The sequence below is a fragment of the Saccopteryx leptura genome, chromosome 7 (assembly GCF_036850995.1).
Source record: "Saccopteryx leptura isolate mSacLep1 chromosome 7, mSacLep1_pri_phased_curated, whole genome shotgun sequence".
NCBI lineage: Eukaryota > Metazoa > Chordata > Mammalia > Chiroptera > Emballonuridae > Saccopteryx > Saccopteryx leptura.
In genome coordinates, this window is record NC_089509.1 from 51,891,804 (window position 1) to 51,918,457 (window position 26,654).

Here is a 26,654-nt window from a genome sequence, read left to right on the forward strand (position 1 = left end):
AGTACTCAAAAGTTAAAGGAAAAGTGAAATCAGAGGAACTTCCTGCCAGAGAAAGTCAGAATATGTGTTGTTTATTAGAAAAAAAATAGAAAACCCTAATAAAGAATAACTCATTAAAAAATACAGTATATTAAAGAATAAAACTAAAATATTTGGACAAGTCAATTTGACCAATATACTTTAATAAATTAAAATTAAGATGTATAAATATAAATATATCAAATACCTAATATAGTTTTGTCCTTAATTATTCATGCATTGCTATGACTAATAATTTTTGCATAAGAAGCAAGACAATTTAGCATTATGTATTTCATTAGATCATCACATCTTTATTTCAAGCTCCAGTCATGTCAGTCGTTTCATTTACTGAGTTTAATTCAATAAACTTATTTTAAATGAAACATAATAGGAATGAGTTTCTCAGGAAAATAAGGAGGGATGCCATATATAGTTTCCAAATCTGATGTGATTACATCAAGTTCAGTGCTAAATCATTATCTACTTTTAGTCTATTGAAGCATGTTTTTCCCCTTGTTTTTATTTCTGGATCATAAATTAAAAATCTGAATTTTTGTATTTGGCAACATTGTTGGGATGACTGTCCTTGCTTCCTCCTCCACAGTTCCCGTTGAGCTGCACAGGAGTAGCTAAGAGGGAAGATAAAACAGGCCCTAAAACGCTCCTAAGTGGCAGATGACGCCTCATATTTGAACATTAATAGCTAAGTTCATTCTACCTTTGTGTCTCTATTATTCTTGTCAATATGATCCAAAGTAAACCACAGGCATCAAAATATCTTCTATCTGCCATTTGATGTCAGTGTATTTTTAGAACAAAGTTTTGTGACTGTCTGAAAAAAACAAACACATGAGCAAATTCCACATGCTTCAAGCCCTGCTTAATGTCTGTAAAGAACCATAGGCCTTCTGGGGTTACAAAACAGTGTATGTAATAAGTGGGCCAAAGGAAATGATAAAACTACTAATGACAAAGGTGGAGAAATGAGCATGAAAAAATAAGTTGGTTGGGTTATCCAGGCAGATCCAAATAATGAAGTCTATACAACCTACCATACTGACACAAGTCACCTTACTTCAAGTCTCACTTGGTTGTCTGTGTGAATACAATTGATTGAAGAAATATTTATTTTATATTTCACTTTAGATGTGTGGATATACTTAGATTACTCTTGGATTCAAAATTTAAAAGCTGATATCAAGTTACTATTTATTTGCTTCCTTTTCTAAATATTTTGCTTACCATTACAATAAAAAAGCTATTTCTACTGTGTATACACAAGAGTACATGTTAAAATGTATATTTTTACCTACAACAGCCAGTTTGGAGAGTGAACAGAGCACTGGCTGTCTATACCTATTTCTTAAAATTTTTGTTCACATCAATCTGTAATGCCTCACTCTTCTTTCTTCAAAATCTTTCTCATCTCTGTCACTTCTTTTCCATTTTCCCTTTCCCCATCCTAGTTCTTGCCTCTTATAATTCATACTTGCATTATCGTTAGAACCTTCTAACTTACTCCTTTCTTTGATCAATGTAAGATGAATTAATCTTCTCCAAGTCTCATTTTAAAATTATTTAATGGCTCCTCACTCTTTATCAGGTATTCTCTTTACCCTGATATTCAAAACACTCTACAATCTACATTTCTAGTTTTAACTTCCCTAGCTTCTTCTCACAAGTTTTATTTCAAGCAGCACTTTTTTTTTCATGGAGCCTAAGTTCACCACTTCAGTTCAGCTTCCAAAATAAAGATGAATGTTTCCTACTTTGAATTCAAGAATCAAAATTCTAGTGCTAGTCAGGACCATACAGATAATTTAGTACTGTGTTCTCATTTGGCAAATGGAAAGAATGAGGCTAACATAGGTCTAGTTCAGAAAGTAGGCTAGAAAGAAGTAGCATCTTGTGTGCTTCACACTCAACATCACTAATTCTCCTTGGAGTCATTTGCACTTATCAGGCACCCATATTGCTCTTATATTAGAGCTAATTGCATTCCTGTAATCCTCAAAAATGATAGGTTTTTTTCTTTTTAAAATTTAAGATGCAGAAATACATTTGTGAATTTTCCAAGGCCTTTAGTGCCTTGAATATAGAAATATAACAGAGTGCTTTGAATAGGAATAGAAAAATGGTTCATTGAATGAGTGAATGAAGTAAAGTCTAGCTTGCTTAGCATTTATTGATCAAAGCATAATTGTTAAATGTTAATTTTGGATATGGAATGAGACTATAGAGCTGGGCACAACAAGTATTTGGGATGAGTATGTCTGAGAAGTCTACTTTGAAAAAAGGGACTTGTTTGGCATTGAAATGAACACTATGGAATCCATGATGTAAGTGTGGTGCAGCAGTGCCTTTCAAATGACTGCCATGTGGGCATACATTTGGCCCAGAGAAGAGGTTTAGTTTTATGAAGGTAAGAACTATATTTTGGAAAACATTCCACATAGTATTAGGAAATGTATTACACAAATGTCCTTTAATATACATGATTTTATTAAATTAGACAACGAAGGATCAGGGAAAGGATTGTCTTTTCCCAAGGGCCCCAACCCAGTTCTTGGTTCAGCACAGAGGGAGGTGCATTACTTCTCTTCAGCCTCAGGGAACTGCAGTAATTGGTTCCCACGTGGTGAAAGTGCTAGGGAGGACCAGCCTGAATAAGTTGGAAAGAAAAGACTAAGGTTTCAGGCTGCGTAAAATGAGATACCAAAGAAAGAAACTATTTTAATGAATTAATATTAGGGGCTGCTGCTTCTCACAAATATTTTGTAAAACATCATTAAGTAGAATTTATCTATTCTAGCACAATCCATTCTTATAAGAACTATTTCTGTTTCTGGTTTATTATCTGCATTTTTTATTAAATCAATATGAACTGAGAGATTGACAAATATGCAAATTAATTGAGGAATTTTGATACATGCAGAAAAGTCTTCTTGTGTAAATGGTCTTTGAACTTCAAATCAATACTACTTATGGATTTTAAAGTTTCTTTAATTGAAATACAGAAAAAACTATATATATGAAAATCAAAAGTAGGCAAAGTAGAAATCACACATTGTTTAGTATAAAGAAGAGTAAGAGAATCTTTTTATAATCTGATGACTATATTTATTATGAAGTTTAATTAAGGTAATTATTTTTGAAAGATATGATACATCAATTATCCATATAAAATTATAACCTTTTTCTGCCTCAAAAATAAATATTCTCCTTCTTTCACATTCTTAAACTTCAATAATATATAAAATGTACATTTATTTTCATTTGTTTTCACTGTGATATCTTCTATGATCCTAAGCAGTTAGTTGGAAGTGATTTATTCTGAGTGAGTTTATGGAGCAAATTAATTTAATGAATGAATTTAAATTTAATTTAATGAATCATTAATTTAATAAATTTAATTTAAATTCAGCAATTAAAACATATTAAAACGCGTGATTTTTTTTTGTTTCTAAGAGGGTATTCTAGCATGTATAATTCAAATGTCCTTGTATATCCTTGTATATTAACTTACTTTCACTTAATACATAAATCACAAGTGTTTACTCAAGTCTTTTTAAATATATTTTTCCCTTGTTACCTTTTGAGAATGATCCTTAAAGACTTACACTTAATAAAAAAAGATAAGAATACATAGTCAATACCAGTCTTATGAAAGCAGAAATAGTGTACCCTAGCATCTGCTCACATAAGGCAATAAGGCAAGGAATTAACTGCTGATATCTTGTGGTAATTTTCAGGACTGAGACCAATACAGAAAATGACAAGTGTTTTATGTTTCAAAGAGCATCATCAACTTGACAAGTTAAATTTTTCACCCAATCATTCTAAACCAAAGTCTCCCACCATCACCAATCAGTCAATCTCCCCATCAATAGATCACTCAATATACACATGACTAAATCTTATTCAGTGAAACTTAATAAAGATTTCAACAGTTGGGGTTCAGATCCACAGAGGGTAAATACTAAAAGGTATTTTTCTCAAAAGAAATTCCAAGACAGTTGAAAATAGGGGATTAAAATGTAAACACTGTATTTTCCCTTCTGTGGTACAATAGTACCCTTCCCGATCCCTCCCACATCCCACTATACAAAGTCACAGTGCAAGGATGAAAGGTAGCAAAAGGGGTAATACAGTACCCATAATAAAGGGCTGAGGGGAGGAACCAGCGCTCCACCCCATCCAAGTTGGAGCAAGATTATCCTATATAAAATAGAAATATATAGTTTGTTATTAGTTAGAAATCTGATATGACAGAACATTTGGTGTTACTTTCGAATATGATGTTCTCTGTCTGTTTCCCTATCAATCAAGACTTGAGTTCTTTAGAAAAAGAAGATTTTACAATTTCCTAGATTAGGAAATTAAAAACACAAATTTAAGTACAAATTTTATTTTACTCTAGGTAATCACGACATCAATTCAGTCAGTTCAGTTTTACAAGTTGAAAATTTGGACTGGAAATTTGAAATACAATAAATGTTTAATAGCTCTCAGCCAGAATGTGCATAAAGCATGCAAAACATAAAGTGCAACGTGATGATAATTTGTTTATTACCTTCTAACTTCCTATCAAGCATTGTATAGCATGCTTTTTTTGGTAATGTTGCATAAAAGCACATGCTTTGAAAATGTGACAAAACAACAAAAATAAAATGAATGTCTGATTTACGCTTTTACACAACTATTGTGATTTTATGCTAGGGAAAAAATAAAATGAGAGTTTCTAAATATATTCAAATCTCACTTCTCAATTATAATCATTATTATTATCTCCATTCTCACCATCATCCATGATTACGTTTTTCACAAAGTCAAAAAATCCAATCATTTCGAAACACAAAACATAGAATCCATAATCAGGTTACTTTTGTCTCTACAATGCCAAATACACATTGAGATAATAAGTCATTTATGGGTTGTATATATGCTGTAATTATGAAGCAAGGAACCATATTCAGAAATCCGTTAATTTAAATTAGTTCATTTTCTATAAGCATTTTTAAGGAGCTTATGCTTTTAAAACTCCAAGTTTCAAAAAGTAATCTCTTCTTATACTATAAAAAGCATTATTGATCAATAATTAGAGACAAGGCAATTTCTGTAAAAGTTACAGGTACAACTACAGGATCAACACTGTTATAAAAATACGATGTTAAATAGGAGAATATTTGGCAATTTGAACCATAGTCAATTTTGAAATGTTTATAACACCTTCAAATGCTTAGCATTGTTCAGATTAGAGGAAACTTAAAGTCAGGGGTCATCAAACTTTTTATAAAAACCGCCCACTTTTGCAGTGCTGGTCAACCTGGTCCCTACCGTGCAACCAAACAGCGCCGCGATTGGCCCATCATGAAAGCTGGAACGCCCACTAGTGGGCGGTAGGGACCAGGTCTACCAGCACTGCAGTCCCTTCTTATCAGGTGGGGTAACATTCAAAGACCTCTAGTGGATGCCTCAAGCCATGGATAGTATGGAACCTGCTATATACTGTTTTTCCTATGCATACAAACCTATGATAAATATTAAACTATAAATTAAGCACAATAGGAGATTAATAATAATAACTAATAATAAAATAGAACAATTATAACAACATACAATATAAGTTATGTGAATGTGGTGTCGCTCTTTAAAAATATTTTACTCTACTATACATTTTTCACTTAAAGGAAGTACTCACCCACTGTAAGGCCTCTCTGGCAAATTCAAATTGCCAGCATCACTGCTCTTGCACTTTGAGGCCATTATTAAGCAAAATAAGGGTTACTTGAATGCAAGCACTGTAATACTAAGAGAATCTGTCTGATAACCAAGGTGGCTACTAAATGACTATCTCATTGTTCAGAGAGATGATTCATGTTTTAGGTAGGACAGGGTAGGATGGTGTGAGATTTCATCACCCTGCTCAGAGTGGATCACAATTTAAAATTTATGAGTTGTTTATTTCTGGATTTTTTCCATTTAATATTTGTGGACCCCAGTTGACTGTGGGTAATTGAAACCATAGAGTGAAACCTGGAATAAGAGAGACAACTCTATTTTGATTCAGGTGACAAGTTTTCAAGCAGAATGTATTAAAATAATATTTTTATCCTGAACTGAAACTGGCATACTGAAACAATAGAAAGTCACATTTTAATTGGATAATAAACTTATTTTTCACATACACTGAAGAAAATTCACTTTTATATTTTAGTAAAAATATAGGGATTTCTGTAAGAAATAAAATAACACTATATTACATTGTGTTGAATTGTTTCTGAGGAAATTTTTTTACCTATGTTAGGGAAACTGAGAAAAGTCTTATGTTCTTACAAAGTGATGTCTAAACTAAATTTTATTTTAGAAGAACACATAATAAGACTATAAACACCTAGAAAATGGAAATAGAAATCTATTATACAACCTTATTTTTATAAAATAACTATATTTTTGGTCAAATAAGTTTGTAAATATGATATATATGTTTGCTCACTTATAGTTTGCATTGGGTGTGGGAGACAGGCTGTAAGCAGGCAGGGTTATTATAGCCTAAGGCTTAGTTTTAAGACTAAGATTTTCCCCACACCCTTGACTGTTGCATGATGAGGGATGATGTACTCTAATGAGGAATCCCCATTATGCTTCAGATAAGTGACTTTGTATCAGAGACTTCCTTGTTTGTATATTGGATTAAAGGTTTTGATTTCTACATTATAAAATGGGGCAGAGGAGCCCATGCTAAAAAGTAGAGCAGAGAAAGGAGAGCAGAGAGAGGAGAGCAGAGAAAGGCCATGTGGAGGAGAGGAGAAACAGCCAAGATGGCAGAGTGCTGAAGGAGAAGCCAGTTTGTGCAGTTTGTGCAGAAAGAAGGAGATGGGGAACAGAGGTGAATAAGGCTGGTGAGATACAAACCTTTGATTCTAGGAAAACTCGGATAAGTCAGTGGCTTTGGGAGCCCTGAATGGAAAGGGAAGTATTTTCCCACTGTGTGTATTTCTTGCCTGTGGGTGCAAGCTAGCATTAAAGCTAGTGGCCCACCAGTTCTTGGCTCTATTGTTTCATTACTGTCTGTCCGAATCAAATGAGAACCTGAATTGGCCAGGCGGCTGTGGTGGCTGTGGCTACTGGCTTTACATGTATCTTAGGCAGCAAAAAAGAGTAATGTTTTTCTATTCGAATCACACTTAATTTAGCATCTTTGTTTTGGTAAAATAATTTTGATTTTTTAATAAACAACTACTTTTTTATTATACATCTTATATATAAATACTTTATGCTTTAAAAAGACATGGAAAATAAGTAAATAATGGCAAAATTTCTAATTTGTTACAATCATAAAGAATGGTTTAGGGCCCTGGCCGGTTGGCTCAGCGGTAGAGCGTCGGCCTGGCGTGCAGAAGTCCTGGGTTTGATTCCCGGCCAGGGCACACAGGAGAAGTGCCCATCTGCTTCTCCACCCCTCCCCCTCTCCTTCCTCTCTGTCTCTCTCTTCCCCTCCCACAGCCGAGGCTCCATTGGAGCAAAGATGGCCCGGGCGCTGGGGATGGCTCCTTGGCCTCTGCCCCAGGCGCTAGAGTGGCTCTGGTCGTGACAAAGCGATGCCCCGAAGGGGCAGAGCATCGCCCTCTGGTGGGCAGAGCATCACCCCTGGTGGATCCTGGTCGGGCGCCTGTGGGAGTCTGTCTGACTGTCTCTCCCCGTTTCTAGCTTCAGAAAAATACAAAAAATAAATAAATAAATAAATAAATAAATAAAAGAATGGTTTAGTATTTTCTTAGAGAAAGTAATATAAAATTTTGTGTCATTCTGATAAATGAGTTTTAAGTTATGGTTAATTTATAAATCACCTATCTGATGAGTCAAAATGACATTTTGTGTTCATTATGCTAAGAATGTTTTATTTCATTGTCATAAAAAATTGTATGGAGTTATAAATATATAAAAATTCTTTGTTATTATTACTATTGATATAAATTAAGAAGAGTAATGCAATTATAAATTGAGGCTATATTATACTTAACTTTGTAAAAGTTTAAAATTTAGTCTATATTTAATATCTATCCTTAAATATATTAAAACTATGCAAAATTTGGCATTATACAGACAAAATTCTGATAGTTATTTTTTTTTCCTTTACACTTTCCTTAGGCACATGTGTGACTCAGATTATTTTCAATAAAACTCATAAAGTGCAGTTCAGATCACCACAAATAAGAAGCACATGATGTCAAATTCACTTTAGTAGATTATTGTTTTATCATTCTGCATAGCACTTTAACAGTGCATTTGCTTTTTTGTATATAGCTTTGTAAGGAAACTCCCAAGATAGATTAGGAAATAAAGTCACTTTTAATAAGCACAGCAGATAAATGATATTCTATCATTTCAAGGGAGGCCTAAATTCTCTTGCATATCACTTAGAAGTAAATATGCAACAGATAAAAGATAAACTAGCAATTCTGCAAGGATTTGCCATTCCTTTGCATGCATTTCTTTTCCTTTTTGACATTTAATTTAATTTAATTTTAACTATAGGCAATACTTCTGGGTCTTTCAGTTTCCTTACCCTCATCCCTTCAAATCGTGATAAAGCTCTTAGAGGTCTCAGAGCTCTTAGTGTCCTGAGAGATTTGATGGCACCAAGTTCTGAGTAACCCAAGGCATTTGCTGTTAAACTGACCAATGAAACCTGTACAAATAAACAAATGAAAAAACAGAATTGTCATTCAATTTGTAGTTAATATATCATACAACAAATATGATCTTTGCTTATACAACAAATATGATCTTTGCTTATAACTACTCAGAAGGTAAATGGTTACCTATTTTTAGTAAACCTTTAAAAATTTTAAGGTTTTCAGTTTGATGCAAAAAAAGTAGCTTTGAAGATGCTAATTAAAAACAGGTTGAATAAAATACCTCAAATGTTATATAATTTCTTAGTTGTTCAATTAAGTTATGAGTAGACTAGTTAGTTTTAAAAACTAAATAAAAATTAATTTAAAAGAAGGAAATCCAAATGTAAGAAATGTCATTGCTTATCCTTTCTTTATTAAGTTGCTAAATATAGAACTTTTCCCATGGCTAAATATAATATAAAAACTTCTATTGTTATCAGAAAAAGCAAGAAATCTCTATCTTGCATTGGTGTGCTCAACTAATTATAATTGATACTCTCTAAAATTAATGTGCAAAATTACATTAATTTTACAGTTGATTTCTCGAAGGGACTTCTTTGTCTTGCTAATACCTTGTGTTTCCACTTAAAGTTTATTTCTATGTAAGTAAGTATAATGTAAAAATTATTCCATTATAAAACTCTCAATTTTATGCTAATTTATAGCTTCTGCCATAGTACCTGCTCCAAAATGGCCAATCAATCTTACAAAGTAAATAAATCAATGAATTTACTTCATTTGTATGAAATATGCAAAGACTAAATAAAATGTTGCTTGTCTAATTCTCTAAATAAAAATTTACCAAAACTCCATATCCACAGTTACATCATTTACAGTATTTGAAAGTGGCTAGTATTGGACAATTTCAAATACACTGGACATTAGTTTTATAACATTTTCTATTTTTAAGTTTATTAAGGTGCCTTATGTTTATTATAATTATGATATTACCTTAGATGTGCTGTAATTCCTTTTGTCTTTTTTAGAGTGATTTACTAATTCTTATCCAATAATTAAAATAGAACATTGAAAAAAATAAGTGTTATTATTATAAAATTACAAAAAGCTACATTGAATTATTTTCCTAAACTATTTTAGAAATGGTTATTAAAACCAACTTGCAATAATTATGAAATGTTAAAATATAACTTCTTTCTAATATTTAAAACCTCAATATTAGAAACTATTTCTCTTTATGATGTGAAAAAGCAATTCTTTGAGGTTTTCTCTTATTCATTTGCTTCATAGAAACATTATTAAGCTTTTCAAATAGATCTGACTATGCCTATGTTTAGATTTAAGAAGATAATAACATATGAGGACTCTTATTTTAGAAATACTTTCCACAAGAAGCCTGCATAGATCTGCTGTATTGTCATCTTTTTAGGATAAAACTGTTGCTGTGAAATTTGTGATATTTGATATACACTGAAATTATGATAAACTGATAACATGAAACATGATGTTGAACTTTAACTAATTCACAGGCCATCATTTGTTTTAAGGCAAATGCAGTATTAATCATTAGACATGTGGGTGGAGCGCAGAGCACATTCCTAGCAGCTGTGGCTGATGCAATGCTGTGAGAATACTCCAGCTCCCAGAAGCCTCCTGGGCATACCCAGGAAGGGAGCTCACCCGCTATAAGGAAGTGACTCAGCGCCAACCACGCAGCTTCCTGATCTTTTCAGCCATTGGCTATGAAGGACATGCTGTAACACCCTATTGGCTGAACCTGTGTATATAAGCTAGCTTACTTCCTGAATAAAGTGGATGTGTCACTGAACCTGGTCCCTGGAGTCAGGTCTTTGCGTCTCTGTCATCCTCACGCCTGGCAGGACTTATCCACAACTGGTGTTGGAACGGGGGGAAGGGACCTAACTGGCATCCAAGGGACGGGTGAGTGACCCTCTGCAATGGGAAACCTTCTCCCCTACTCTCGAGCCCTGCACGCCCTATTGCAGAGTAGGCGAGTTAAAGTTTGTGAAAAGGAGCCCTGTACTTACTGGGAGATACTCTCTGGTTTCAATCTCTGGATTGAGGATGCGCCGCTCTGGGACCTGGATACTTGGGCTGAGCTTTCTGGCACGTTCGTTCGGACAAAATACATGGGGTACAAACCTTTCCTCTCGGCCTCACTCCTGCCTTATTGGCAATACACGCTTGCTTGACTGGTGCTCCTGCTGGGGACCCTCCACAGGTCCCTGGGGTCCTGCAGGCTTCTCCTCTTTCAGAGGAGCCCCTACCTCCCTATTCGCCCCCCCCCCCCCACTGAGGAAGAAAGTAGCTTAGCCTTTGAGTTTGCGGCTGAGTGCGCAGAAATGAAACCAACCAAATTACCAACTGAGCCATCAGCTCTGCCTCCAGAAAAAGCAGAAGTCGCTACTTCTGCATTCCCTGCCAGGGCTCAATGCCCCACCCCAGCCTCTCAGATACCATTTTTTCCAACACATGTTCTTGCTACAGACCCATGGGCTAGCCTATACACCCCCATGTGTCTTTTTTCTTTCTTTCTGTCTGTCTTGTCTATTTTTCTGTATCTCTCTCTCTCCCCCACCCCTCATTCATATCCAGCATCTACCCTTCTTCCACACAGCATGCTTGCGTTTACAGATGTCAGCCAGTTCTATTGTGGAATAGTGTTCAAAGCACAAACAAAAGGCACTAAATTCCACAAATTTAGTTATGAGGGATCTGAAAAAGTAGGTGAACTACTAGCCATTTACTATGCGCTATGCCTTTGGCAACATGGCCCCCTTAACATTTTTTCAGATAGTGCTTATGCAGTATAAACAGTCAAAGGCCTTGCCCATTCCACCTTCCGGCCCAAGAAGACATTACTAGATAGGGCTCTCAGCCAGCTAAAAGAACTGTTAGAGGAGCGTCAACACCCTTGGTATATTCAGCATCTTCGCTCCCATTCTGGCTTGCCTGGCCCCCTAGCGGCAGGCAACACACAAGTTGATTATCTAGTTTTAACAGTCACCCCTATTGAGCAAGCCAGACAACTTCATTCCCGGTTTCATATGTTTGCCCATTCTCTCAAATCTCTCTTACCCCATCTCACTCACGCAACCTGCAAACACCTTGTTCGCATATATAAATAGTGTGGGCCTTTACTACCCTTAGGCTCCCTACAACCACAGGGTGTCAACCCTTGAGGCTTACAGCCTAATGCTGTGTGGCAAATAGACATCACTCATGTCCCCCAATTTGGCAAACTCCACTACGTACACGTAGCAGCAGACATCTTCTCTAGAGCCGTCTCGGCCACAGCCCTAGAAGGAGAAAAAATTACACATGCAATTTGTGCCCTTCGACAGGCCATGTTTTGCCTTGGTGTACCTTGGGAAATTAAAACTGACAATGGACCCTGCTATAACAGCAGCCAATTCAAAGCCTTTTGTTCCCAATGGCAAATCACACACCGCCTTGGCATTCCTTATAATCCCCAAGGACATGCCATTGTAGAACGACGACATGGAGACATTAAGCTTCAAATTCAAAAAGAAAGGGGGGATATGCCCTGGTTCTCACCCGGAGAACTGCTCCTCAGTGCTGTATTCACTCTCAATTATTTAACTTTTCATTCTGAAGGAATAACTCCCACTTATAAACATTGGGGAGGCCTTCGTAGCCAACCAACCCCATTGCCTTTAGTACTCTGGAAGGACCCAGCCACAGCTCAGTGGCAGGGACTGCACCCCCTTCTAACACAAGGGAGAGATTATGCTTGTGTTTTTCCAGAAAATAGCATGCATCCAATTTGGACCCCAGGAAGGAATGTATGGCCACTCCTGGTGTCCCAAGATGACTCCAGCAACGATGCCTTCAACACCTGCAATGGAATGCAACCATATGCAGTACACAGCCCACGGCAAGCCATCCATTCCATGTTCAGATGCTGGGACCTTTGTGGGAAGGGGGCCTGCATGGACCTATGTCCATTTTTTACAATCAAAATGTAACTGTGTTTAACGGCACCTGGAAGGTCTCTGTAACACAATGGAAGGGAAATGACATCCCAATCCCTAGGAGGAATCCCTTGTTTAAGACCCCCATTCTATTTTCTAACTAGTCAAACATTACAGAAGCTTGCCTCATTGTTTAATCCAGCTAATCTATTAGCATATAGTATAATAGGTATTATAGTTGTTTTAGTTCTACTAGGGTTCTGTTGCATAATGCGTAGCATTTAGAAACTACAACAACAGCAAGCTGTCATTCATCAAAGTCCAATTGGCCTCAATTAAAAGAGAAGGGGGAGATGTGGGAGGAGTGCAGAGCACATTCCTAGCAGCTGTGGCTGATGCAATGCTGTGAGAATACTCCAGCTCCCAGAAGCCTCCTGGGCATACCCAGGAAGGGAGCTTGCCCGCTATAAGGAAGTGACTTAGCACCAACCATGCAGCTCCCTGATCTTTTCAGCCATTGGCTATGAAGGACACGATGTAACACCCTATAGGCTGAACCCATGTATATAAGCTTGCTTACTTCCTGAATAAAGTGGATCTGCGTCACTGAACCTGGTCCCCGGAGTCAGGTCTTTGCGTCTCTGTCGTGTTCACCCCCAGCAGGACTCGTCCACAAGATGTACCAACCTTTGAAGGTCTGGCACATTATTAGTCTTCACTGTAGGGACAATCTCATCACTGCATAAAGTAGTTTTTCCCTACATTCTGTATACCTCACTTCCTATAATGAAGTTATATTCTATGTTATATACCCTTTAAACCTATCCTTCAAAAATTTTGAGTATACCAAAGAGAATTTAAAAAATTCACAGATGCTCCTACAATTATAATTGTTTATTAAGTGCCTTTAATCTGTATGTACTCATTTACAGAGTCAGGAGTCACATAACTTATTCACTGGCATATAACCAGTCAGTGGTGGGGTTGGGATTCAAAATCACCTGTCTAACTCACAATATAAGAAATTGAAGCAACATACCCAATTTCCCTAAAAACTACCATTATTCTTACAAAAAATACAGTATTGTTCTGTGATTTAGTTTAGGGACTATTTAGTAGCATACCTTGTCAACATAACACAGTGATCAAGAGATTCGCTATTTTAGAATTAGCATATAGATAAGACAAAATACCTTGAATGAAAGACAAAGATATGGAGGATACCTACATCAACAATTAAGAAGTCCAGCCAACACCAGGCATTGGTGAAATATGTTTGATAACCATATGCCACCCATTTTAGAAGCATTTCCAGAATGAAAATGTAAGTGAAAACCTTGTCAGCATATTCCAACATTGTCTTAATTGTCTTTCTCTGATCAATATATATATCTTCAAATGCCTATAAAGAAAAAGTTATACATTTTAGATTTCTAAAAATATTATATTCTATAAGCTATTTTTTTCTAAGCATATAAATATATGATATTCAATTGGAATAGGAGGAGAGAGGAACAGTAGCTATTGCTGCTTTTTTTTTTTTTAGTCTTAAAGATCTTTTAATGAATCAAGGGAAAATTTATACTCTCCATCTATGCTATAGCTGAAAGAAAAAGTAAAAACATAATTCTAATAAGTCAATTTGACTTATTAGGAAATAAGTCTTGATGTCATATCCTGATGATGTTACCCTAATTTGAAGTATTTCATTCCTTTCATTTAATGAATTTTGCTTCCCTTTGTTGGCCTTTTGTCATGGAAAGGAGGTGAATAAATAAAAAGAAAAGCTTATATTTTTCATAAAGTAGAAATTTTTTTTATAAAGCCAAAATTGTAATTGACCATCACATTGTCTAATTTTAATGCATAATTAGGCTCACTTGTCCTTTTTCTCCTTTCATTTTGATGGTAGTTTATATTTCTCAGCAAAGGAAATGACAATAAGGTAAAATTACTTTTCATCTAGATTGCACTATGTATTCTACTATGAACCTCTCTTGATATTTGACATTGAAGTTTCATATTCATTTCAATGGTAAAAGATGATTTCTTGTTTGAAGTAGCATGTAGAGAAATTTATTTTATCAGAGATATATGTAGAAAAATGCAGGCCTATATTCTAATTATAAACTTAAGTTAAAGAAACAAGTAATTTTGTTTCAATCAGGCAAGATCCATTTATCTATCTATCATCTAGCTATTATCTACCTATGGCTTAAGTTTTTCATTTGTATCAGTGTTTTTCTGAAATGCTATCTATATTATAGTTTACATTTTTATAAATTATTTTCATATAAATGTAAGTTGATTCTGATGTAAAGAAAACCTTCATATTAGAAGAAACCAATCCTTAAATGAATCACATAGGCCCAATATTTGTAGCCTATATTTATTGTTTCCTGAGTAGCATAAGAATAGTTACACAGGCCCTCACCAGTTGGCTCAGTAATTTGATGACCTGGTATGTGGAAGTCCTGGATTCAATTCCTGGTCAGGGCACATAGGAAAAGTGACCATCTGCCTCTCCCCCCTCTCCTTACCCCCTCCTTTCTCTCTTCCCCTCCCACAACCCTTCTACAGGTCTCCCACAGCCATGGCTCGATTGAATCAAGCATGTCAGTCCCAGATGCTGAGGATGACTCTGTGCAGCCTCAATCTTAGGCACTAAATAAATAGCTTGTTGCAAGCATCGGCCCCAGAGGGGGTTGCTGAATGGGTCCCGGAAGGGATGCATGTGGGAGTCTATCTCCTCTCCTCTCACTTAAAAAAAAAAAAAGAATAGTTACACAATTCATTACACAATTCAAAAGGGGCAGAGAGTGTTTCTTAAGGGCTTATTGCCTATTCATAAAAAGAAAATAATAATACCATTCAGAAACATAATTCATCAGAATTTAGAAGTTATAGATTCTCAATCACAGGACTACCATTAACTTCACGGTAGATGTCATGCTTACTTTCTTGTTAAAATATAAGTAATTAAATATTCATATTCTTTGGTACAATGAATAAATGGAGGGAGAAATTTTACAAGTCTTTAATAAGAAAAAATTAACAATAGCTTATTAGAAATATATGTATACATAGTAAAAGTCAACTCAGAAATGAGTAGCTATACATTAAGTCCATAGTCTGGAAGATATGAAATGAGGTCATTAAAAATGCACTGGAAATGGGTAGGAGGGTGAGCTGGTGAGTAGATGGGTGGGCGGATGGATATAGAGATGAGTATGTTTAAGGAAGAAATCATGAGCAGAGATAACAGTTTGGGATTTGTCAAATAAGGGTGATAGCTGATGCTATGGAAATGGAAATGGGTACACAATGGGGGTTCAGGAATAAGTACATTTACAAAAACAATATAACAGAAAGGATTAATAAGTCATAAGTATTAGATTATTCTAACACAGTATTATACAACTTTTGTTTAATATTCACTCACCAGAGCTCCACTACTAAGGAGAATCATGAAAACAATGAAGGTTTCAAACCAGTTATGTTCAACTATTCGGAAACACGTTCTTCTCAGGTTCCACCATTGTTTTCCTCTCCCTTCTTCCACACTGATTTGACAACATTTGAATCTTTGTACACAGCCTGCAAGTATAATGTTCAAATAGATAAAAATAGCTTCTGCTGCTTTAATAACTTCTGGCATGTCCAGATACACTTTTTCATTCCTATTTCCACTGTTGTCTTGCTGAGATAACTCTCTAAGCCTGGAGTAGTAAGAGCACACTTACTAGCTGTGTGAAGTTGTATAAATTATTCAGGCTCTTAAAATGGTTCTCTGGCTAATAATATTTGCTTTTCCTTTTTGCTTTATTTAAAATTTTTTATTTATTGATTTTTAGAGACAGAGGAAGGGGGAGAGGAGGAAAGATAGAAACACTGATTTGCTGTTCCACTTATTTATGCATTCATTGGTTGATTCTTGTATGTGCCCTGACCTGGGATTGAACCCACAACCTTAGCCTATTAAAACAACATTATAACCAATTGAGTTACCCAGTCAGGGCAACATCAGCTTTGTCAGACTCAATTGTTAGTGTCCAAGAAAAAACTTTGTAAAGTAAAAATCAATGTAAAGTAGCTTGGCATTTTCCTCTATCATCTTATTGCACTCTGTTAAAGTAACTATAGAAAAAGACTTCAAAGTGGAAATTAATATATACAGAAAGCTTCCCCTTTAAAGAGGATATAGCGTAGTAACATAAGTCTCCCCAAACAATTCTGGGTTTGTTACTGTTTAGGTGTTCTTGTGGTGTTCCTAGAAGGGCTTATATAATATTCAAGATTAATTTTGTCCACTAAAGTGTGATTTGCATGGCCCTGTTTTGATTTGACTTGTCATCCCCCTCCTTACACTGTTTCCACTCATTCTAACGTAAGAACAAATCGACAGGTATCTGTGAATCTCTTTATAAGCACCACGGATAATTTAAGAAAGGTGGAAGGAAAGGAAGGAAGGAAGGAAAGGAAGGGAAAGAAGGAGAGGAAGCAAAGGAAAGAAAAATGAAAGAAAGGAAGGAAGGAAGAAAGAAAGAAAGAAAGAAAGAAAGAAAGAAAGAAAGAAAGAAAGAAAGAAAGAAAAGAAAGAACATGAACTTTTCTCCAAAGAACTTTGCATCCTGATTTTCAAGAAAATATATAAACCCAGAAATCTTCCTCAAAGCAAAAAAAAAAAAAAAAAAAAAAAAAAAAAGGGGTCAGGTATGCTGGGAGAAAGGAAAAGGAAGAAAGGGAGGGAGAAAGAGAAGAAATACAATGAAGGTACATATAATAATTCTAAAGAGAGACAAAGTCTCATTTATCAGGAGAATTAAATTAATGTGTTTATTACAGTAGTTGAGCTCTTTTCTACCATAGTGAAATGAAGTATTTTGAGAAGTACTTTGAGTGATGTATATAATATCTATAGGAAATAGAGTAAAACAATATATATCAGGCCTTTGAAGAAGAGATCACTAAATAGACATATTCGAATATATTCATCTCTTCAAAACTCAAATTTCCCAGAAAATCTGACCATGGGAAATATTACTCATGCAAAGAAACAAAGCTTTCAGACTTAGCATTATATTGTACCAGCTCAACTAGATACTGATCAGTTATCAGGTATTGGGCAGTGCTAATTTCCTGTTTCATCCAACAAGAATCAGAAAATGATGATTTCATTAAAAAATACAGTTTAACTTTTGCAACTCATTTGATTTTAATAGTCAGAAAATTATTTAAAGGCAACTTCTGTGTATGAGAATTTTGACTAGTGTTTCTAAGATACCAACTTGTGAAATCACAATTTTATTTTAAAAGTGATTAATTAGTCACTAGTTTTGACTATACATTAAAATATGTTTTTCTCCATGTCCATGATCCCTTATACATAATGGGTAGAGCTAACTAAAAGATAACAGTAAAATTTAAGTCTGTTAGTATACTAGAGGTAATTGAAATAGATCTACAAAGTTCTATTCTAAGTGGTCCATTTTGGGTGATCAAGAGCTAAAATAACCTTTATAAACGGTAGATTATTGCCCTGGCCGGTTGGCTCAGCGGTAGAGCGTCGGCCTAGCGTGCGGAGGACCCAGGTTCGATTCCCGGCCAGGGCACATAGGAGAAGCGCCCATTTGCTTCTCCACCCCTCCGCCGCGCTTTCCTCTCTGTCTCTCTCTTCCCCTCCCGCAGCCGAGGCTCCATTGGAGCAAAGATGGCCCGGGCGCTGGGGATGGCTCTGTGGCCTCTGCCTCAGGCGCTAGAGTGGCTCTGGTCGCAATATGGCGACGCCCAGGATGGGCAGAGCAGGGGGCGCAGAGCACCGCCCCTGGTGGGCGTGCCAGGTGGATCCCGGTCCGGCGCATGCGGGAGTCTGTCTGACTGTCTCTCCCTGTTTCCAGCTTCAGAAAAATGAAAAAACAAACAAACAAACAAAAAAATAAATGGTAGATTATTATGAGGTCATTTTCTTTACCTTCAGTGAAACAGGCTTCAGGTTCCAGGGTTTCCTCAGGCTCCACCACAGGCTGTTCCTCTGCAGGTGCGCCAATGTCTACAGTGCTGCCCTCAGAGGAGCTACTGCTTTCGTTAAGTTTCTGTGCATCAAACGGACATGAAAAGCAAATTACTTCAATTTTGGTAACTAATACGTAGCCTAGTGAGAAAGGATTAATACTATAAACTGATTGTGAATTCTCTTTGAAATGAAAAGATTTTAAATTTAGAGCCAAAGTGGGACTGAATAAGAAGAGGAAATAAGGAAATCATAATTTACAATGTGAATATGAAATCAGATTGCTATGTTTTGAAGTTACAAATGGTCATCAGAAATCTACTAAGCAAACCACTGTCTAATGAAATAGGAAATCTCTCTTTCTCTTTTTTTAAATGAAAGAGAGAGAGAGAGAGAGAGAGCCAGAAAGGGAGAGAGATGAGACTCATCAACTCATAGTTGTGTCACTTTAGCTGTTCATTGATAGGAGGAAATATCTTAGTTTTTAAGTGATTAGAATTTTTTTCTATCATTTCGCTATTAATTTCTAGTTTAACTGTATTGTGATTAGATAATAACCTCCATGATGTCTTCTATTTTTAGTATATGGAGATAATAACCCTACTTAGTCTTTGCTGTTCTGAATTTAATGTGGTTTACTTTGAGATCCAGTGTACTGTTAATTTAGATAAATATACCATGGAAACCTGAAAATAAGAATTTCCTATAAATATAATTTTGAGATAATATGCATTTATAGTATATTTACTTTTATTATTTATATTATTTAAATTATCAGTGACTTTATTGATTTTTCTTTGTTTTATCACAGGCTAAAAGAATGTTGTTAAGACTATATATTGTATATTTTATTAAAATATTCTTATATTTCTCAATAAAGTCAAACATAATGTGGCTTGGAGCAGTTTATTTGATTGGAGTACCACAATTACTCTAAACAGTAAGGGAATGATTTTTAGATGCATGGGAAGAGTCTGTTTCTACAATAGTACATTAGATAAAATTCTAGTAAAATGCCACAGAAATTGTATAACAGCAAAACTAAAACATTCTCAATTATTTAATTTATTTATTTATTAAGTAAATAAGAGGAGAGAAGATAGTGAGACAGACTACAGCATGTGCCTTGGACAAGATCTACCCAGCTACCCCCATTTGGGACCAATGCTGGAATCAATTCAGCTATCCTCAGTACCTGAGTTCATGGCGGACCAAACAGGCAATTGGCTGTAAGAGGGGAAGAGAGAGAGAAGGGGGAGAGAAAGGAGAAGAGCAGCAGATAGTTGCTTCTCATATGTGCCCTGACTGGAGGGTTGAACCGAGGACATCCTCATGCCAGGCCAATGCTCTATCAACTTAACCAATAAGCCAGAGCCTTTTATTTAAAACCAACTTAATTAAAAAACCTATAATGTTAATTATTTTTTTCTTTTTTGAAATATATCTCGCCTGACCAGGAGGTGGCGTAGTGGGTAGAACATTGGCCTGGGATGCAGAGGATGCAGGTTTGAAACCTTGAGGTTGCCAGCTTGACTGTGGGCTCATCCTGCTTGAGTGCAGGCTCACCAGCTTGAGCATGGGGGTGCCAGCTTGAGTGTGGGATCATAGACATGACCCCATGGTCACTGGCTTGAGCCCAAAGGTTGATGGTTTGAAGACCAAGGTTGTTGGCTTGAGCAAGGAGTCACTGGCTTGGCTGGAGCCCCCCATCAAGGATCATATGAGAAAGCAATCAATGAACAACTAAAGTGCTGCAACAAAGAAATGATGCTTCTCGTCTCTCTCCCTTCCTGTCTTCCTGTCCCTGTCTGTCCCTTCCCTCCCTCGCCCTTCTCTCTCTCTCTCAAAAAAAAATAAATACAAATACAAAAACAAACAAACAACAAAAAGATATACACTTAATAAAGCCACTGGTTCATGTAGTTTTTGAGATTAATTGACTATTTTATTTTATTTATTTTAATTTAATTTATTGTGACATTGGTTCATAAAAATAGACTTATTTTAGAAATCTATTTTAAATAATGTTTACTAAACATTGACCAAATTTTAATAATTTTCAAAATGAATCACTTAATTTAAAAATATGTATATTTTCACCCACTGACTCTCAATAGCTAAATTCTATACTGGCGTGTATTATCCATGTATTTTTGGCACACTGACTTAGCAAGTGAGCTTAGAGATGCAGGGACCACATTATACCTGAGGAATTCAATTTGCCTCATACTTAGCCACTTAATAAATACAAACCTGACTCTAAGAACATTTTCCTTCTCAGTGGCTGTATGCGACATTTTTAAAATAAATGTTCTCTACTGAAGCATATGATTTTGACCTTAAGTGTGAAAACAAAGCAAAGCAAATAAAATACTCCATTTTATATATATGGATCATTTAAATATTATATATATATTTAATAGTAAATGATTAAATGGTATTTTCTTATTCTCTTACTTGATTTTAGGAAGTTACTATTTTTATTTTAGATTGGGTTTCTTACAGAGAGCTTATTTATAGGGTTTAGTAAGAGTTCAAGTTATAGCACGTGCTAAAATATATTAAAATATAAATCTGGAATTTAAGGGTACAGATTATATATGTGTGTATATATTATTTTTAAAAAATACTTATTTTTAAAACTAGGCATGTACTATTTTAAAGGTGAACTTTTTACTATTGATATATATTTAAAACATATTTTAAATCATACATAACTGAGATTCTCTACAACCTCAAAAATATTAATATTTCATTGTGTATATTGTGCATTAGTAAATATTTCTGGTGCACACTAAGCATATTAAAAATTAAAATGACCTCTATTAAAGACTTTCAACAAAACACCCATATAATATCAGAGAAAAAGACACCATAGTGAGATTTAGCATTTTCACAGAGCAGCTAGTAAAGTTAAATATTAACTCATTAATTTCCAAATCATCCTTAAAATTTCTTCATCAAGCTGTATGTTAAAAGGACAATCTTCAGTAGATCATTCATACTTACTAAATATTAAGTTGTTTTTATTAATTGTGAAATCTAGTGTTAGTCAAACATTTGCCCACAGCAGAGGTGAAGGTAGAGGAATAAAACTCTAATATAGTCCAAATTCTGCTTTAACATGAAATTTTGTATCAGTAATTAAATGTAAAGAAAAGAAACAAGCCCTAGCCAAACAACAACAACAACAAAACTGATAAAGCGGGCCCTGGCCGGTTGGCTCATTGGTAGAGTGTTGGCCAGGTGTGTGAAAGTTCCGGGTTTGATTCTTGGCCAGGGCACACAGGAGAAGTGCCTATCTGCTTCTCCACCCTCCCCCCTCTATTTTCTCTCTATCTCTCTCTTCCCCTCCCGCAGCCACGACTCCATTGGAGCAGAGTTAGCCCCAGGCGCTGAGAATGGCTCCGTGGCCCCCTTCTCAGGTGCTAGAATGGCTTTGGTTGCAACAGAGGAGTGCCCCAGATGGGTAGAGCATTGCCCCATGGCTGGTGGGCATGCCAGGTGGATCCTGGTCAGGCACATGTGGTAGTCTGTCTCTCTGCCTCCCTGCTTCTCACTTCAGAAAAATACAAAAAAAAAAACAAAAACAAAAAAAAACCCAAACCTGATAAAGTGTGAGGAATTTTACAAACCAAAAAATTAGTATACTTAGATGGGTAAGGGTGGGGAGTACTATTACACGAGGTTGGAGAGCATTTGACAAAATCCAACATCTAGTCATGACAAGAATGCTTAATAAACTAAGAATAGAGAGAGAAACTTCCTCATCTGATGAAGAATATCTACAATAAAACTCCACAAAAACAACAACAACCTGTATATTATACCTAATAGTGAGAAACTAGGAATTTTCCCACAAAGATCAGGAGCAAGCAAATATATCCCTTCACATCATTCCTATTCAACATCATACTGGAAGTCATACTAATATACTGAGAGAAGAAAATAAAATAAGAGATATACTGATTGGTAAGAAAAAAAATACTGTCTTTTTTGGCATATGATATAATGATTTATGTAGAAAATTCAAAAGAATTGACAATAAATACCCTCCTAGAATAAATAAGTGATCATAGCAAGGTTTCGGGATATAAGGTTAATTTACAGAAGTGAATCGCTTTTTAAAATATGAATATGAACATTTAACAAGTGAAAATTGAAATTAATACCATTTACATTAGCACACCCAAAATAAAATACTTAGATATAAATCTAATAAAGATCTATGTGAGAAAAACTATAAAACATTGATGAAAAAACCCAAAGAACTAAATAAATAGAGAGATATTGTATGTTCTTGGGTAAAAAAGACTCAATATTACCAAGATATCAGTGCTTCCCATCTTGATTTGTATTGATTTATAGATCAATGCAGTCTCAATAAAAATTCCAGCAAGATATTTTATAGATGTCAACACACTGAATCTAAAGTTTATATGAGAAGGCAAACACCCCAAATAGTCAACAAAATATTGAAGGAGAAAAACAAAGTTGGAGGCTTGACCCTACCTAACTCCAAAACTTACTATAAAGCTACAGTAATCAAGACAATGCAATATTGGTGAAAGAATAGTTAAGTATATCAACAGAACAGAATAGAGAGCCCAGAAACAGACCCACATAAACATAATTGACTGTTCTTTGATAAAGAAGCAAAGGCCATACATGGAGCAAAGATAGTCTTTTAACAACAAATGGTACTAGAATAACTAGATATCCACATTAAAAAAATGAATCTAGACATAGCTCTTTTATCCTTCACTAGAATTAACTCAAAATGGACTACAGACCTAAATATAATAATGCAAATCTATAATACTCCTAGAAGATAGCATAAGAGAAAATGTAGATAACCATAGGGAAGAAAATCACCTTTAAGAGACTACCAAAATCACAATCCATGAGAGAGAATCAATCAACTGAATTTCTTTAAAATTAAAAATTTCTGCTTTGCCAAAGGCACTGTCAACAGAGTGAGAAGTCAAACCACAGACTGGGAGAAAGTATTTGCAAAAAACAAAGCTGATAAAGGACTGTTATACAAAATATACAATACATTTTTAAAACTCAACAATAAGATAACAACTTGATTAAAAATGGGTCAAAGACCTTAATAGACACCTCATCAAAGAACATGTACGGATGGCAAATAAGCCTATGGCAAGATGCTCCACATCATATGTCATCAGGGAAATGCAAATTAAAACAACAATGTGAAATGTGATACTATTATACACCTGTTAGAGCTGGCAAAATCTATGAGACTGACAACACCAAGCAAGGAAGGGTATGGAGCAACAGGAACTCCTACTCATTGCTGATAAGGATGCAAAATGGTACAGCCATTTTGAAGACAGTAGGGTGATTTTTTATAAAACAAAACTGACTCTTACCAGCAATATGATCCAGCAATTGGTTTCCTTAGTATTTACCCAAATAATTTGAAAATATATCTTCACACAGAAATCTGCATGTGGATGTTTATAGCAGCTTTATTCATAATTGTCAAAACATGGAAACAACTAAGATATTATTTATTCATTTATTTATTAGCGAGGAAGACAGAGAGAGAGACATAGAAACAGGCAGACAGGAAGGGAGAGAGATAAGAAGTATCAATTCTTTGTTGCAGCATCTTAGTTATTCACTGATGCTTTCTCATATGTGCCTTGACAGGGGGCTCCAGCTGAGTCAGTGACCCCTTGCTCAAGCCAGCGATCTTAGGCTCAAGCCAGTGACCTTTGGGCTCACACTAGCTACCATGGGGTCATGTTTATGATCCCATGCTCAAGCTGGATGAGCCTGCACTCAAGCCAGTGACCTTGGGGTATTGAACCTGGGTCCTCTGTGTCCCAGGTTGATGCTCTATCCACTGTGCCACTGCTGGTCAGGCTATTCAGTAGGTAAACAGATCAATAAATTGTGGTACATCTACATAGGAGAATATTATTTAGCTCCAAAAAGAAATGAGCTATCAAGCCATGAAAAGGCATGGAAGAAACTTAAATGCATATTACCAAGTGAAAGAAGCCAGTCTCAAAAGGCTACATACTTTGTGACTCCAACAATATGACAGTCTCAAAATGGCAAAACTATGGAGACAGGATCAGTGGTTGCCAGGGGTTGAAGGGAGGGAAGATTGAATTAGTGAAGCACAGAGGATTTTCAGGGCAGTTAAACTGCTCTATGTGATACTGTAACCATGGACACATCTTTATACATTTGTTCAAACCCATAATATGTACAATACCAAGAGTGAACTCTAATGTAAATTATGGACTTCAGGTGATAATTATGTGTCAAAGTCAATTTACCAACTGTAACAATGTACCTCTGATGGGGGATGTTGATATTGGGAGGCTATGCATGTTTAGCAACAGGGGGTATACAGGGAATTTCTTTGCATGCCTCTCCATTTTCCTGTGAACCCAAAATTTCTCTAAAAAACTAAAGTATTCAAATAAATTTTAAAAATATCTAAACTTGGCCCTGGCCGGTTGGCTCAGTGGTAAAGCATTGGCCTGGCATGTGGAAGTCCCAGGTTCGATTCCCAGCCAGGGCACACAGGAGAAGCACCCATCTGCTTCTCCACCCCTCCCCCTCTCCTTCCTCTCTGTCTCTCTCTTCCCCTCCCGCAGTCAAAGCTTCATTGGAGCAAGGATGGCCTGGGCACTGAGGATGGCTCTGTGGCCTCTGCCTCAGGTGCTAGAGTGGCTCTGGTTGTAACATGGCAACGCCCCAGATGGGCAGAGAATCGCCCCCTGGTGGGCGTGCCAGGTGGATCCCGGTTGGGCATATGCTGGAGTCTGTCTGACTGCCTCCCCATTTCCAGCTTCAGAAAATATACACACACAAAAAAAATCTAAACAATGTAAACTAAAGGACATTTTTCTGTTTTTGAAACTTCCTGACAATAAATGGAAAGTGAAAGTGCTTTCCTCTAGACTTCCTTTGAATTATCTTTCATATCCATTAGAGTTATCACTTAATATTATACTTCTAAGTAAATTGCTTTGGACTGAATTGTGTTCCTCCAAAATTAATCAGTTGAAGTTCTAACTCCCATTGTGAATGTATTTGGAGATAAGGCCTGTGAGGTAGTGATAAAGGTTAAATGAAATCATAAGGTTGGGGTCTTAATCTGATAGGGCTGTTTTTCCTATAAAAAGAGGAAAAGACACCGGAACTCTTTCTTTCTCTATATATACCCATCAAGAAAAGGTCATGCGAGCACGCAGTGAGAAGGCAGCCATCCGCAACCCAAGAAGAGCACTCTCACCAGACACTGACCCTGCTATCACCTTGATATTGGACTTTACAATCTCCAGAAAAGTGAGAAAATGTATTTTGGTTGCTTAAGTCACCCACTATATGATATATTATATAGCAACCTGGAATATTAATACATAAGTCAATATAATTTTAATTGGAGGATCTACATAGACTATTTCTCCTTTTCTTCCACATAAGTGAGCTAATGTCATGCAATGCAAGACAAATAGAACCTGTAAACAAAGGCTTTAAATTCAATTCTTACCACGTTTATGGCAGCATTGTTCACAATAGCGAAGATCTGGAAACAGCCCAAGTGTCCATCAGTGGACGAGTGGATTAAAAAGCTTTGGTACATATATACTATGGAATACTACTCAGCCATAAGAAATGATGACATTGGATCATTTTCAACAACATGGATGGACCTTGATAACATTATACTGAGTGAAATAAGTAAATGAGAAAAAAACTTAGAACTATATGATTCCATACATTGGTGGGACATAAAAATGAGACTCAGAGACATGGACAAGAGTGTGGTGGTTACAGGGTGGTGGGGGGGGAGAGACGGAATTGGGAGAGGGGAGGGGCACAAAGAAAATCAGTTAGAAGGTGACGGAAGACAGTTGGACTTTGGGTGATGGGAATGCAGCATAACCAAATGTCAAAATAACTTAGAGATGTTTTCTCTGAACATATGTACCCTGATTTATCAATGTCACCACATTAAAATTAATTGAAAAAAAGAAA

The 26,654-nt window shown here is 35.9% G+C and overlaps 1 protein-coding gene across 5 annotated transcripts in view; it reads right to left on the minus strand.

Annotated features, from left to right (window-relative positions):
- The window catches only part of LOC136378263 (sodium channel protein type 1 subunit alpha), a 142,795-nt gene that overhangs the window by 14,717 nt on the left and 101,424 nt on the right, over nucleotides 1–26,654 (minus strand). For all 5 annotated transcript variants that reach the window (XM_066344943.1, XM_066344942.1, XM_066344940.1 and 2 more), the window contains 4 exons: nucleotides 18,588–18,708; nucleotides 16,059–16,213; nucleotides 13,845–14,018; nucleotides 8,591–8,713 (listed from right to left, as the gene is read on the minus strand). In XM_066344943.1, the coding sequence (XP_066201040.1) occupies nucleotides 8,591–8,713; nucleotides 13,845–14,018; nucleotides 16,059–16,213; nucleotides 18,588–18,708 (573 nt within the window). The remainder of the gene's footprint in view (nucleotides 1–8,590; nucleotides 8,714–13,844; nucleotides 14,019–16,058; nucleotides 16,214–18,587; nucleotides 18,709–26,654) is intronic.